General features: G+C 38.0%; 3 protein-coding genes and 1 long non-coding RNA gene across 13 annotated transcripts in view; 2 read left to right on the plus strand and 2 right to left on the minus strand.

The window, feature by feature from the left end:
• The first annotated feature begins 565 nt into the window (after window positions 1-565).
• Window positions 566-2,771, plus strand: LOC107729437 (zinc finger protein Gfi-1b-like). The gene is made up of 3 exons (XM_016539922.1): window positions 566-739; window positions 1,242-1,439; window positions 1,527-2,771. Exons 2-3 carry the CDS (start codon window positions 1,253-1,255, stop codon window positions 2,402-2,404), a joined length of 1,065 nt encoding a protein of 354 aa, XP_016395408.1. The 5' UTR covers window positions 566-739; window positions 1,242-1,252; the 3' UTR covers window positions 2,405-2,771.
• A 221-nt stretch (window positions 2,772-2,992) lies between these two features.
• Window positions 2,993-9,095, minus strand: rusf1 (RUS family member 1). 7 transcript variants are annotated; one of them, XM_016539981.1, is made up of 15 exons: window positions 9,015-9,095; window positions 6,596-6,751; window positions 6,428-6,505; window positions 5,800-5,914; window positions 5,681-5,726; window positions 5,574-5,606; window positions 5,362-5,467; window positions 5,173-5,274; window positions 4,947-5,017; window positions 4,685-4,869; window positions 4,529-4,586; window positions 4,367-4,431; window positions 4,082-4,222; window positions 3,685-3,750; window positions 2,993-3,582 (listed from the first exon to the last, which is right to left on the minus strand). In XM_016539981.1, exons 2-15 carry the CDS (start codon window positions 6,749-6,751, stop codon window positions 3,497-3,499), a joined length of 1,308 nt encoding a protein of 435 aa, XP_016395467.1. In that variant the 5' UTR covers window positions 9,015-9,095; the 3' UTR covers window positions 2,993-3,496. The 7 variants fall into 7 exon arrangements, with proteins under 7 accessions (XP_016395467.1, XP_016395464.1, XP_016395466.1 ...); XM_016539978.1 differs by lacking the exon at window positions 9,015-9,095 and adding an exon at window positions 7,041-7,472; XM_016539980.1 differs by lacking the exon at window positions 9,015-9,095 and adding an exon at window positions 7,041-7,472 and having other exon boundaries at window positions 6,596-6,794.
• A 274-nt stretch (window positions 9,096-9,369) lies between these two features.
• LOC107729470 (uncharacterized) lies at window positions 9,370-12,265 on the plus strand. The gene is made up of 3 exons (XR_001638582.1): window positions 9,370-10,050; window positions 10,624-10,817; window positions 11,280-12,265. It is a non-coding gene; the product is annotated as an uncharacterized LOC107729470 (long non-coding RNA).
• A 116-nt stretch (window positions 12,266-12,381) lies between these two features.
• The window catches only part of LOC107729463 (uncharacterized), a 13,635-nt gene continuing 11,349 nt past the window's right edge, over window positions 12,382-14,667 (minus strand). For 3 of the 4 annotated variants that reach the window (XM_016539974.1, XM_016539972.1, XM_016539975.1), the window contains one exon: window positions 12,382-13,917. In XM_016539974.1, the coding sequence (XP_016395460.1) occupies window positions 13,578-13,917 (340 nt within the window). In that variant the 3' untranslated portion in view covers window positions 12,382-13,577. The remainder of the gene's footprint in view (window positions 13,918-14,667) is intronic. The other variant, XM_016539973.1, reaches the window with a different exon arrangement.

Raw genomic sequence — 14,667 nt, forward strand, 5'->3', positions numbered from 1 at the left:
ATAAAAGTTGGGAGGGTGTATCAAAGCATTGCTCAGTAGCTTAGTACATATAAGATACATAAATGTAGTTTCATTTGTCTGAGTACAAGGTTTTATTTTTTCAATTTTGCACCGTTTTGTCCCACTTCTCAAGAATGACTGAATGCTGGTAATAAACCAGTTGATGTGCGCGAACTGCTTCCCGTGTTTACGCTGTTTCTGTGGTTACAATCAGTGAACACTAACATGTGTTTAAAGTTAATCACTTGAAGCGTATACTGTTTTTAGTAAACCGAAACTTGAAGAGGAACGCTCTCAGCCTCGTGTCGTTACAAACATGTATGACTTTGTTTCTTCTGTGTTCTTTATTTCTTACGCAACATTTTTTACCAAAAAAAAAACGACGTGAGGCTGAGGCTGAGGCCGAGTCGAGTGATTAATCAAGTGATAAACACCATAAACCGATAGGTTACAGTTCATTGTTTGTAACCCTAGAGACAGCGTAAGCAGGAAACCCGCCATTGAATATTTGGCAGCGTACACAGCAAGCAGTTCGCGCGCGTAGTAAAGGAAGTAACTTTAGTACGTCACCAACATGCGTTTCCACAACACGGCCACCAGAAACGTCACAGTCAGTCTTGACATTTCCTGAAAGATGCAAATATCATGAGAGACCGTGTTTTTCGGATGTTAGTTCACGGTTTATCTTGCTAACATTATAGCCTCATTATAGTCTGTCTTTGCGCTTGAGAGCAGAGAGGTAGGTGTTATTGTGTAATTTAATTGTGATATAATTATAATGAAATCGTAAATATTCGTTTTTATTAAAAAATATGTAGCGTTGAGTGACTAGTGTGCAAAGAGAGAATTGGGTTTGTTCAAATGCACGTCACATTAAGCCACTGTTTACCTGTACAAGTTCTCAGAAATTAAGTTTAATTAACACATTTAGTCATTGTATTATTATTATTATATTCATCGTTATGGTTCAGACGCAGTCCTGCGCACAACCTCGCATTTCATTAGATCAGAGTTCAGCCGAAAATGAGCATCTGTCATCATTTACTCGCCCACGTCTTTCCAAACCTTTTTTATGTGGAACACATATGTTTTGGTGACCTTTGTCTTTCATTTGATGGATAATGGGCAAAACAATGAGACATTTCTCAGAATATTTTCCTTCCAAAGAAGAAAATGATGCCGGTTTGGAACAACATCAGGTTAAGTAAACAATGACAGAAGCTTGTTTTCTCTTTGAGCAGGTCCAATCAGAATGTCTCAGATGGAGCTCCTCGTCGCAAATGTAGCTGAGCTCCTCACCGCTGCTGTACAGGAAGTGTTGCAGCTCATGGGTCGGGCTGTGTTAGAGTATCAGAAAGAGTCTGCCAGAACACGCCTGGAGAATCAGAACCTCCAGCAGAAGCTCAAACAACTCCAGGAGACGATGACTGGGGATTCACGTGAGATTATGACCAGCTTATAGTTGTGGAATTAACTTGTCTACTTACTTGCATGTACACATTTTCAATCATCTTTTATACTTTTAGATGAAGTCCTGAAAGTCTCTTTGCCCATTGAGAAGCCCCATTTAGAGGAGGATCATGCACAGGAAGATCTCATTTATCTTGGAGATTCAGCTGTGAGCAAGCAGACAGAGCAGCCACAATGTCCGAGTGACAATCCTGTTCACATGAAGCTGGTTTTAGATGAGATGACTTTAGACAACAGACATCATACTCTGCAAGGGATCTGTGACTATTCTTTGAAGAAGCAGAGACCCCTCTCCAGGGTAAAGAGTAGCCCTCCAAGAAGAATCCCAAATGCTGGCAGCAGAGAGAGTCCAGTGACCAGCGACACTGAGACACCACTGGGCTCGAACAGAATCAAAGAGGAATCTAAACCAGAGCCTCTGGAACTTTCTGTAAGGGAAGAGACAGACAATGTGACAACACAAGCTCCTGTAGTTCTCCTGCACGACGTTCCTCCATCAAACGAACACAACCAGCTGCCTGTCTCGTCCTTTTCCAACAACGTTGTCTACTGTAACCAACTAGACAAATTACTAAATTCTGCTTCCATACACATTCTTAGGTCACGGGTGGAGAATATGGTCCAAACAGGGGGCATTCACGGCACTCCCAGCGTCAGTGAGAGCAGGGAGATTCTGCACAGCTGCCACATGTGCGGCAAGACCTTCGCAACGCCCTCCAGCCTCGGAGCGCACTTCGTGTGCCATTCAAACGAGAGACCTTTCGTTTGCAAGTGCTGCAAGTTCAGGTTCAGTCGTTTAGCCGATCTGAAAAAGCACGAGCGCATTCATACAGGAGAAAGGCCATATAACTGTTCGCTCTGTGGACGGAGATTCAACCGAACAGAGAATCTCAGAAGACACTTGAGGAAGGTTCATTATGGAGCAGTACTGTGAGCTTTAAATTCACAGCATTTATTTTAGCATGTCGACTTTGGATCATTCAACAAAATCAGTGCTTATTCATATCTCAAAAGTTACTATAGTTGCTCAGTCCATTAGGCCTGTTTTCCCCCCACTTTTAATATAGTATGTTGGCAACTGTTTCCATCAAATTGAATTAAAATAATTATTCATCAATATCAGTGATGTAGCTGAAATATGATGAATGTGTATTATCATACATTTTTTTTAATGAGAATACATGATATGTGGTAAAATATTCTCATTGATCAAAGTGCAGCATTCCACTGGATTCTTGGTTTCAATATTGTTTGTATTTACAGCAGTGTTCTTTTATTCATTTGTGTGGCTTTTTTGTTGTTGTTGTTGTTGTTTTGTATTAAAACGTGTACAAAAACACACACTACTCTTTCAAAGTTCGGGGTTGGTAAGATATTAAAAAAATATTTTGAAAGAAGTCTCTTGTTCTCACCAAGGCTATATTTATTTGATCAAAAATACAGTAATATTGTGATATTATTACAATTACAGTTTTCTGTTTAAATATAATCTAAATGTAATTTATTCCTGTGATGGCAAAACTGAATTTTCAGCAGCCATCACTCCAGTCTTCAGTGTCACATGATCCTTCAGAAATCCCTTAAGAAACTTTTCTTATCACTGTTGAATGCAGTTGTGCCACTTAATATGTTTTTCAGGATTCTTTGATGAAAGATCAAGAGAGCAGCATTTATTTACAATAGAAATCTTTTGAACCATTATGAATATATTTACTGTCACGTTTGATGAATTTCATAAAACCTTGCTGAATAGTTCTTAAAAAAAAAAACCCTACTGACCCCAAAATTTTAAACAGTAGCATAACCCTCTAGAGTCAGTCCCCACCGTTGACTATAGGAATACAACTTGGAATACATGATTCGCTAATTTCGCTCCTCTTTGTTTTTATTTGTATGGTATATTTAAGACACTTGCATAAATCTGCACACGTTCAGCTCTTCAAATCATTTAAAACTGACAGATGTTTCAAAGTGAATATCAGTTCAAAACCAAAACATCCATCCTCTATTTCTTTCAAAATCTGCTTCAGCTTCTCTTTTTGCTCCATTCCACACGCCACTCGTTCCAGTCCAATAGTGTCCAGTCTGTTTGCCACTTTGCTTGATCCAGCTCTGATAAGGACAAACAAAAGAAAGGGTTAGAAAAAAAGTGTGGGGGGGGGGGTTTGGGTCTCTCAATGCAAAATTTTATTGCAACATGCATTACACATTTACCTTTTAGGAATGTCTGGATAATTTGATTAATCATCTTATGACTCTGTGATACTAAATCCCATGGGTCTAGAAAATAAAACAGTGTCAGAGACTTTAGGGTGGTACCATATTTCATTTTTGAAAGAAATGAAAACGAGGCTGTGAAGAACAGAAGTACAGGGCATTCAATAGATTGTATATTGTATTCAATAGATTTAACAACATACCGATTGTTCAGCCGACAATATGTCAGCCTTGCTTTCATCGGCATTAATTTTAATTTGGTGTCTTAACCTGACTAACCTGACTTAAAGAAAAGAAGCTACCATCCCTTGATCAGCAAGCGTAACCAGTACTATGCATCTAAAGATAAATATGAAATGAAGATCTCTTTCATCACAACTGAACAAGTGCTTACCCTTAGTGTTTGAGAGCTGCTTGAGCGCACCACTCGGAGAGGAATCATCGTGCAGCACAGCACGAAGACACAAGGCCTGACATGCTGCCATGATTTCATCACGCACAGAAGCATCGCTTCCCAGACACACACACACAGTACCTGAAAAAAAAAAATGCATCCCATAAATGTGTCATTGCTGTTCTGGCTGAGTCATAGTTCAGCATAAATTCCCTAATGTCATTTCAGATCATGTTATTATGTCTGACCTCTGTTTATATAGCAGAATTTGGCAGGTTTTTGTACCATTTTTGATTCCAATGAGATACGGTTTGCTGTTGTTCTTCAACGCCAGCTGCAGTTCTCCTGGCCTTGAAGTCAATAAGACATCATTTGAACAGTCAATACTGTTTCACAACAACAATATATTTGTAATTAGTAAATGAATATAAAAGCAGATGAACAGACTCTTGAACAATGTCTCCAAGCCTCACACCCAACTTTATGGGAACTGTCCTTCCAAGCGCTGCGAAGAGGAATAGAATTCTGTTAATTAGATGCATAATGAATCATATTAAATGAACAAGAAAGGCATTTCAAAGTGATCAGGTTTTAAGGCCATACACAAGAACACAGGCTCCTTCTGATTGGCCTCCACTGGACTAAGCAGTTGACCATGAAGCAGGTACTGATGGAGGACTATGGACAAGCGAGCCTCATTAAGGGTTTCCATAACAACAGAACGAACAGCTTTGTAATTGGCAAACAGGTGGAGAACAGTGAACAGGAAGAACAGGATGAACGTCAACCTGAATAAAAGAGCACAAATCAGTATCTGCTACACACTTCATGTAGACCGTGGCTTACATATCAGGGTGTAACTCACAATGGGTTATCTGTTACAAGCGGGATGAGTGCCAGGCTGACCAGCAGTCCTGCCAGGTTCACCAGGGTTTCCTTGTCAAGACAAAAAAGCAGAGAAATGATACACTAATCCCTGAAACCACTGACAAACATATTGACTTCAATTTCCCACATTAAGAGGGAATTTAGCTGGGAAATTCAAGAAAGAACAACTATCATGAAGTATATGAGAGAAAGTGAATAAAAACCTGGCTCCCATCTTTGGCGGAGATATCAGCCATGTTGTTTCTGCGAGCTTGATGGACAGTTAAGGCAGCTCTTGTTGCTCCACCAGCGACTCCTACAATGGACTGGAATGACAGAAATAGAGGAATATGCATAGATAATTACTGTCAAGCTGATTTAAGGTTTGGAGGAAGATGCTGGTAATATTTTACCTTAAATATCCCAGCAATGCAGACGATTAGAGTGAAAAAAGGAGGGAAATGAGGGGCTGCAATCTCCATGAACATTGCCACGTCATTAAGAATGTCAGCGAAGAGCCTGAAAAGACAAGAAAGACATTATTATGTAAAATATTTATGAAAAGTATTAGATTAAAATGTTTACTCAAACTAAAACTGAAATGAAAGTAATTAGTGTACCGCACCTCCATTTTTTGGCTTCAGAATCTAACTTGCTCCTGAAATACAAGGTCACAATTAAGTACTATAAAACAAAACATCTTCCCAATCTGAATGGCTGGTCAAATATTACCCTTTGAGCCAAGCAAAAAGTATTCTTCCCAGCATCCCAGTTCCATCTGAAAAAAAGAGGGAGAAAATGGTTAGAAAAGCATGCATTCACAAATGAACATAAGTAAATTGTGCACATACCCCTAAGCAGCCACGTTATTGTAGCTGCTGCAACTGTTGCTTCTTGATTTCCAACCCCAACACCCCTCAGTGAAGCCTGAGTGGCAAGTGTGCCAGACAGAGAGCTAGAAAATGCCTTGGAAAACAAAAGACGGTGCTATGATATTAGTGTATATATATATATATATATATATATATATATATATATATCAGAGGGGTCAGTAAGATTTTTTTTTTAATAAAGAAATGATTACTTTTAAAGTTGGATTCAATTGATCAAAAGTGACAGGAAAGATATTTTGTTGTGGCAATTTTTATTTATTGCTGGAATACTTTTAAAAGCAAGTACTTCTGTACTTTTACTTAAGTAAAAATCTCTCTTTACAACTTTCACTTGTAATGGAGTAATATTTGGCCATCAGTATCTGTACTTTCACTCAAGTAATGGAGTTGTGTACTTTGTCCACCTCTGGCTAAATGCAGTAAACTATTTTCAATAGATTAACTGTGGGGTATTTCTTCTGTTTCTGCCAATATTAAGAGTTAATATTTTTTAAATCTTTATGTTTGGCTAATGAATTTCCCCCCCCAACAACAAAATCAAAGAATCTTCAGCACTACACGAGTGTCAGATCTATGGCACTTGTACCTGCACAGTGTCCCAGAGCTGATACTGTACGTAATCCTCACTGACACTCTCAGGATACCCCTGTGGCAGGAAAACACTCTGGGAGAGGAGAGAGCAGTTAGTGATGTCTCAGAGAGTTTGTGTAAAGGATCTGAAAGACTTCCGTGTTATTCTGTGTCAGCCGCGCACTTTAAACACGCCAGAGATTGAATTTCCCGCCAGTCTGCCGTCCAGTGCATCCTTCTGTCTCTTCATCCTCCCATCCTTCAACAGGTATTTCCATGACTCCTGTGAGCCATAGCGCTCTGTGGCAATCACCCCTTCACAGTCCTCCATCTCTGCCATCTGCACATCAGTTAACACGTGTGCATTAAACACAAACGAGCCACTAAGCCAAAGGAAAAACCAAAATCAATGACTTCAGGTCTTTTACTTTGAATTTTCACACTCAACTGTAACAGCAGTCTCACACATTGCACCTCATGCACATTATCTCACAAAATATATTTTTGAATAAAATAAGAGTTTTCTGTATGTTGTCACGCTGTGTAGGTTGGCATGCTAAGGACTAAAATTACTAATACGTGAAGGAGTTTCTGCTTGCGTTTCAGTAGATCTGACTGGAATCGCCCACCTCACCCACGTCCCACGTCCCACGTATCACGCTTCCGTGTTTAGACTGTATCGATGCGTCATGAGTATGTCGCGGCTTCTGATTGGCTCATGGAATTTTACGTATCAAAACCATACAAAACGAGCGAGAAGATTTCCTGCTAGTAGTTTTATTAATTCATTTACTTAATTTCCTCATTTGTGTGGTTACATCATACACAATGCTTTGTTTTATTTGGTTTGTAAATATTACATTTTGTTTAATTGTTGTTCTGTATAAATTCCTGCAGCAGCACTTTTCCTTTTTTTTTCTTTCTTTCTTTATTTACATTAAATGAACAAGGAGAACAAGAGGGAGAGAATTAATCAGTGTTTGATTTTAAGCTGTCTGGCTTGTCCTGACCTCAGTGTCTGTCTCTTTGTTAATGTGTCAGCTGACCTTCGCAAGCCAGTGTTGTGTGCATGTCTGTGTGTCTGAGTGTCTGATAGAGAGAACAACAGGTCAGAGCAAAACTGAAATATACTGAAGCATCATAAAAGAGTTGTTTTTGGAATTTTAATTTATTTATTTATTTAAATTCTTGGTATTAGTAAGTGGCAATCATTTTAGCAGCTGGTGTCATGTGCTATGGGGTATGTCATGTTAACACAATCTCCACGGCACAAACGCAATTTTACTATTTATTGCCGCCAGTGTTGGGCTAGTTACTCAAAGAATGTAATATATTACTCATTACTAGTTACTCCTTTCAAAAGTAATATTGTTACTTTACTTATTACTTTCTGGCAACAGTAATTAGTTACACTAATTACATTACTTTTTCTTCACACCCCACAGAAGTTGTAACTGTGTATCTTCCACACGTAAAATTCTTCTAGAATGTTACTAACAACATATTTCTGCCAAAATCCACATTGGATCGCAGTCAGAAGTTATTACGAACACTCAATAGTGACTGATAGTGACATTCAAGTAGAAGTGTTGTATTCATCTCATTAATTGTTATGTGTAGCTTGAAGCTAATTGTAATTTCTCCGTTACCCATATACGATTATATTTCATGTTGTATTTGATCAAATCACATAAGTTTGTAAGAAACCGTTTAATTTTCCAAAAATATTTTTAATTATAGTAATATAATGTACCACATGCTGATCAGAGGGATGTGGGTGGGATGTAATGCCAGAGTAAAGTAAAGCCACAACTTACACAACAGTGTTCAAATCATCTTTTTTCCCTGACAAAATCAATATAATGCAATATTTCTATCTGCTGAATGTAAGCTTTTCCATATTCCAAGCTTGCCTGCTGCACTGGGGACATCACATGCATGTGCAAATCCTGAAAATTATGTAAATAAATCTAGGAATTATTTGATTGTTGGATTTTAAATCAGCGGGGTTGAGGCATCAAATAAGCTGTTTTATGGATGGTAACTGTAATATTATTACTGAAATCTTATTAGTGATTAGTTACACTACTAGTTACTGCAAAAAGTAATATTATTACAGTAACTAAGTTACTAGTAACTATTTACTGCCCAACACAGATTACCGCTACTTTTATTAGTTCAAAACAATCATGCAAAGCAATAGTTCTCAACCAGGGGATATATTTAGCTTGAACCAGGGGGCCTCAGCAAACTTGTCAAGATGACCTAAAATGATTTAAAATAAGACAAAATAAGCATTCCAAATACAATGAGCTAAAACAGCAACAAAAATATGATTTTATTACTTTATTACTTAAAATTCACCCCCTCACCTAGGATTCCCATCTTGTAAATAAGTAAGGACACACATACTTATTTACATCTATTTACCTGTACACACATCTAATACCATCTATTGTCTATTTTGTATATTGTATTTTTTTTTTCTTTAAATATTTTTGTATATTGTTATTCCATACTTATTCTATTTTTTATTCTTTTTGTACTGTTACACTGTGGAAGCTTCTGTCACCAAAACAAATTCCTGGTATGTGTAAACCTACCTGACAATAAAGCTCTTTCTGATTGTAGATGAGATGGTCTAATTACAAAAAGGTTTATTTTTCTAGACTTGGAAGAAAAAAAACATACAAGTGAGGTGATTTTCTCCATATTTGGACACATAGGATAAGTTGATGTATCAAGTGATATACCTGCATGCCTGAACTTGAACATAGCACCTGAAAAATGCAGACATAAATCTAACCCACAGGTCCTGTCTACTCTCCCCCCTTTTAAAATAATCAACATACTTGATGTTTTTTTCCAAAGGAAGAAAATCAGAACCAGTATTTAATCTGTCAAAGAACATTCATGAAACATGACAGGCTGTAAATCATGCAGCTGTCCAATTAAGAGATCAAACACATGCAATCTCTGTTTACCAACACAAGCCCTGCAGGGGCCTCAGCTTCCATCTCAGGAACTTGATTCTTGTGAGGCTGTGATTGCGTAAATAGAAAGAGAAAGAAACAGTGAGAGAGAATGAGTAATAGCAGAATGAAGTCAAAGCTCCTGTGTTACAAAGTCTGCAGACGCTACTCATGATTCACAGGGACACCAAGGTGTGGTAAACAGACCGATAAACGTAAGAGCTAAAGAATGTGAGTGGAAGTACCTCGAGCTGAGTGGGAGTGAATAAGACAGTGGGAGGGAGCAAAACGTGGAGGTGTGGTGTTTTTAATTCTGTCATTGTTGTAGCGAAGCGGTTCAAAACGTTTCCTTCACACTCAGCCTCCTCTAAGGTCGAAACTGGAGCTAAAGAAGCTGTACTATATAGTTCACATACATAATTGAAAACAAGAGGAAGTTTGGATGGGAAGTCGTCTCGAATCGAGTTGTGACAACGACATGTGACATCTTTTTCAAACTTCTGTCACTACATAAACTGAAAGAGTTATTAGCAGAGTACCGATCACCAGCCACTTTCTACTCAAGCAAAAACACCAAACTTATTTGGTTATTAAATACCTTTGGATCTCTGGTCAACCTGAGGAATTTAGGACCCTTCTTCCCTCAAGATCAAGTCTGGGCGAGTCTGTAAGTACTGAGAGCTTTGGTTTCAATAACTGTGTTTCAACTGGCATGTTTTTCATTGCTGCTACCTTCAGAAAGATTATTATCTTTTTGGAGGCAGACTTTACACAGCTGAGATTTCGATTTATCACGACAGTCTAGCCAAAACTAGCAAGTGAGATCTGTCAACACTCTCTTGTAATACTGATGCCAGTTACTATCATGCCATGACTCTGTCTCTGTCCATACCTGTTTTTCAAGCCCCAGCACAATAAGAGATCATAGAAACGCACTTCACCTTAAATGCTTTAGAAAAACCCTTTGAAATTGTTCTAATATACATTTATTCCCCCTCTTATTTTTTTTAAATACTCCTCTATCAAAACTGAAAGCAGAAAATCACTGTCAAGAACCAGTTAAACCAGCTTGTTTTAAATCACTGCTTGATGTTTAAAACTTGATTCAGACAGAACTTGAACTACACTGTAACCATTGTAGTATAAAGTACACTACAAAATCATCAAAATACAGTAATGTGCCATTACTTCCATGCTGACTCCCTTATATTTATACTTTGTTATTTGTTACTTTGAACAGAGATGTGCGCAAACGAACTAAGAGAAGTGAAAGTTGAGGATGCTTTACTTGAACAGCCTGAGCCGAGGGCTGACTCGCACAGCATCACCTGTCATGACATCTGTAAGGACACAGACCATCGTAAACTAGCCATCTGCAGCATCATATGTGGCCTCTCCTGCTTTGGAATTATGTCCCTCAAGTACTCTGTCAAGGTAACTAATGCTTATCAGTGCTGTTTGATTGCATTACAGCACTACTATTGTAATAAGTATCACTAAGCTCTATTTAAACTTATTTTTAAACTTAAATGGTTTAGTAACCCACCCATGCAGTCTCAGTAAAAGATTCAAGAGTGTAGACAAACACAAGATGTGAAATGAAAATAAACACTCCAACTGGCTTCCTCAAGTAGGCCTATTTTCATGACTGATGATCTTATTTAATTATTAACAGTTTGGGTTTGTTCTCATATACTGTACAGCTATTCAGACACTCCGCTGAGATCTGTTGCCAGTAACATAAGATACTGTTGGTAAAGATGAGACACAATGAAACAAAAGAGTACCATGAAACTTAACTGCAGTCAGTGATGAAAGAAACCTATGCATGCACTAATATAATCTAAGAATCGAAAAAAAAATGGAAATCTAACACCTTTCCTCATTTGTTTTCAGGCTCGAGAGACAAGAAAAAGACTTCAAAATGAAGACTGTCCAGAAACACGAGAGCTGGTTAAGAAATACTCAGAAAAGGCGTGTAAATGGGGAATTGGGTCCATTGTAGCCTGGGTGGTTTTAATTCTCATTTTTCCATTGCTTCTGGGATTTCTGTCCTTTGTTGTAACCTTCATAGATTGACATTGAAGAAGCTTTTCTACAGTTAAATGAGCAACCAAAGCAAATGAACTGTAGGAGTGCAGAAACAGACTCTTTCAGTGTTCACACCGGACACTGCATCTAGACCATCCACAAATGTAACTTGATGACAATAGGTTGGATATTAATGGTCATCTGTTTTGAAAGGTGCTTGTCCTTAGTTTGGATCAAAGGTCCACAACTTACTACCTATAACATAAGAGGATTCAACAGTTTGCACAAAGGACTAAATATTATGTGTATGACTACTGCAACTCACTATACTGTGGTAGTTCTAAGTCATCAATTGATCGCCTTCAACTAGTTCAAAATGCTGCTGCCAGATTCCTTCATAATAGCCGCAAAAGTGCTCACATCACTCCAATTCTGCGGACCCTTCATTGGCTGCCTATTAAATTCAGAATTGATTTTAAAATTATTTTATTTGTATATAAATCTTTAAATGATCTAGCCCCTATTTATTTATCTGAATTACTATACCCATATACTCCATCCAGACGCTTAAGATCCAGTGATCAGAATCTTCTTCTAGTCCCACAATCCAGACTCAAACGTAGAGGGGATCGTGCTTTTTCAGTGGTTGGGCCGCGGCTGTGGAATAGCCTCCCTTTAGAGATTAGACTTGCCCCTTCTCTGTCCACTTTTAAATCTCTTCTAAAAACATATGTTTTGTTTGGCTTACAAATAATTTTCTATTATGGTCTTTGCTTAGTCTTTTATGGGTTTATACTTCGTTTCTCTTGTGTTATTAATATATTTACTTATTTTATTATTAAGGCGAGACCCTGTTTAATTGTGTAGTTGTGCAGATTTTTATATTCTTTTTACTATTTTGAATTTCTGTACAGCACTTTGGTCAGCCGTGTGGCTGTTTTATACGTGCTATATAAATAAACTGAAACTTGAAACTATGCCTTCTGGTAGTAGCAAAACTTACTGGATTATATTAGTGACATACTTTAAAAATACAGTAACTTTCAGGAATTTGTTACATGCATGAGATGGAGCCATGCATAAAACCATCAGCACTGTCCAGACAAAAGCAACTTTTACACTTCAGCAAGCTGATTTTATTTCTGGTCTTAAATTGGAAATGAAACATTGAGACACACACAGAGAGCATGGCAGTCAAATGCCGAGATATGGATGTGGTTACATTATTAACGTTCTGTTCTGTTAAGTTGTACTGTTTCAATACCTTGTGCTTTTGATGTTTTGTACACTGCATGCATTTCAGATTTTGTAATAAAATGTGTAACAGTCAAAACGCACCTGCTCATTGTGAACTTCTTACAAACAACTCGACAAAACACCAAAATACAAAACACAGTTCAATTGTATTCTATTAGAAATACAGAACGCAGACTTCTATACAAGTTTACACACAAACCATTCAACGTGTTCAAACACCACAAGCAGCATTATAAATCACTACATCAAAGATGAACAAAAGCCTAAATTATGTGAATGGACTATAGTTCGAGTACCTGAGTAAAAGCACAGAATGCACTGAAACCTTTAAATCCTTTATGCTTCATGAGAAGCATCAAGCATAATCTAAAAATTAACAATGCAAACTTTTGTCTCACTGGTAACTCGCTGTATTCAGTGCTGTCACTACAAAGTCCTTTGTGGCGTCTCCTTTATAATGAAACCCACAGGCCATCCTGAGAGTGTATTACCGTAATAAGGCATTCATCTGAACCAAAGAAGCTTAAATGTTTTAAAAGAGGAATATACTGAGCGATGAAAGGTTTAGGACTCATTTGAAACACTTTCTGATACAGAGATGTGGTGAGTAGGAATGAGAGATATCTTAAGCCGCAGATTCATGTAAACAAGTGCTTTCTTTGAATGGTTATAAATGGACGAAACAGAATGGAGCTGTTTCTTGTTAAATCAGACAAATCTACAAAATAAACACCATTACCTTGCAAAATATATGAAGAATGTGATGTATTCTTTACAGTACATCAGTAATAAAGCATTTTACAGCTCTGCGAGTCTACTTATTGTCGTTGTGTTGAATTTACAGTAAATTTTAACATAATACATACAAATCCCATTGTTTGGTACAAAACAACCAAGACCTCTGCCTCAGCCCGCAACCTGCTGAAGTGCCATCCAGGTGTCCAACTCCTCAAGTTTGGAGTAAAGGAGGGACTCCAGCTGCGGCAAGGTGAGGCCATCCTCCACACTGGAAGAGACCCCTACACCTCGTCTGGTTCTACAGATCCCAGCGCTCCTCTGGGCTCCACCCGCCGCCATTACACCGACCAGAGGTTTCTTGGGCTTCCTGGCAACACCCAGTTCAGGGAATTCGACAAAGCGCTTCACCTTTTTTTGGCCCACAACAGCCTGAGAGCCATCACGCCGGTTAAGAGGCACCTCAAATATGGTTTCCAAACGTCTGAAAGAGTTTGCAAAACTTGCTTCACTGATCAGAGTATAAAAGAGAAAGAATAAAACAGCCCACTAAAATCTCAAAACCTAACCGCATGCTCTCAACGTAAATTCAAGTCTTAAAGGGATAGTTCGGCTAAATATGAAAATTTCATCATCATTTACTCACCTTTATGTTGTCCCAAACCCAAAAGTCTTGAAAAACAGAATATTATATTTTTAATGAAACCTGACAGATTTCTGTCCCTCAACTGAAAGTCCAGGTAACGAAAACAAAAACAGAAGATCCAAAAAGGTCATAAAGGTGTCATAAAATGAATCCATATGAATTGTGTGATTTAATCAAAGACTTGTTGAAGAGATATGAACGACAGAAACCTTAATTTAAAAAATATCTTAGTTTGTTTTTTCCAAGATTAACCAAAGTCCCATGGGTTTAGAACAACATGAGTGTGAGTAAATCATAATAGAATTTTAATATTTGAGTGAACTATCACTTTAATATACTACATATTAATGTCAATTGCATTTAAGGCTGTAGCTGGTAGACATTAAGGCCCAATCCCAATTCTATTTTATACCCCTCCGCCTACCCCTTCCCCTTGAAACAGAGTGTGAAGGGGTAGGGGTGAAAATATTCCCCTAAGAATTGGGACACCACTACTATACGTCACACGTCATCATACGTCGTCTAGCTCCTACAATACACACACCTATACTGGTGTGCTGGTGTGCATTAGAGCCTTTAATTACCGTTCTATATTAATGCGCTGCTTACTGACAC

Source organism: Sinocyclocheilus rhinocerous, unplaced genomic scaffold, assembly GCF_001515625.1.
Source record: "Sinocyclocheilus rhinocerous isolate Xijiao unplaced genomic scaffold, SAMN03320098_v1.1 scaffold697, whole genome shotgun sequence".
NCBI classification, from domain to species: domain Eukaryota; kingdom Metazoa; phylum Chordata; class Actinopteri; order Cypriniformes; family Cyprinidae; genus Sinocyclocheilus; species Sinocyclocheilus rhinocerous.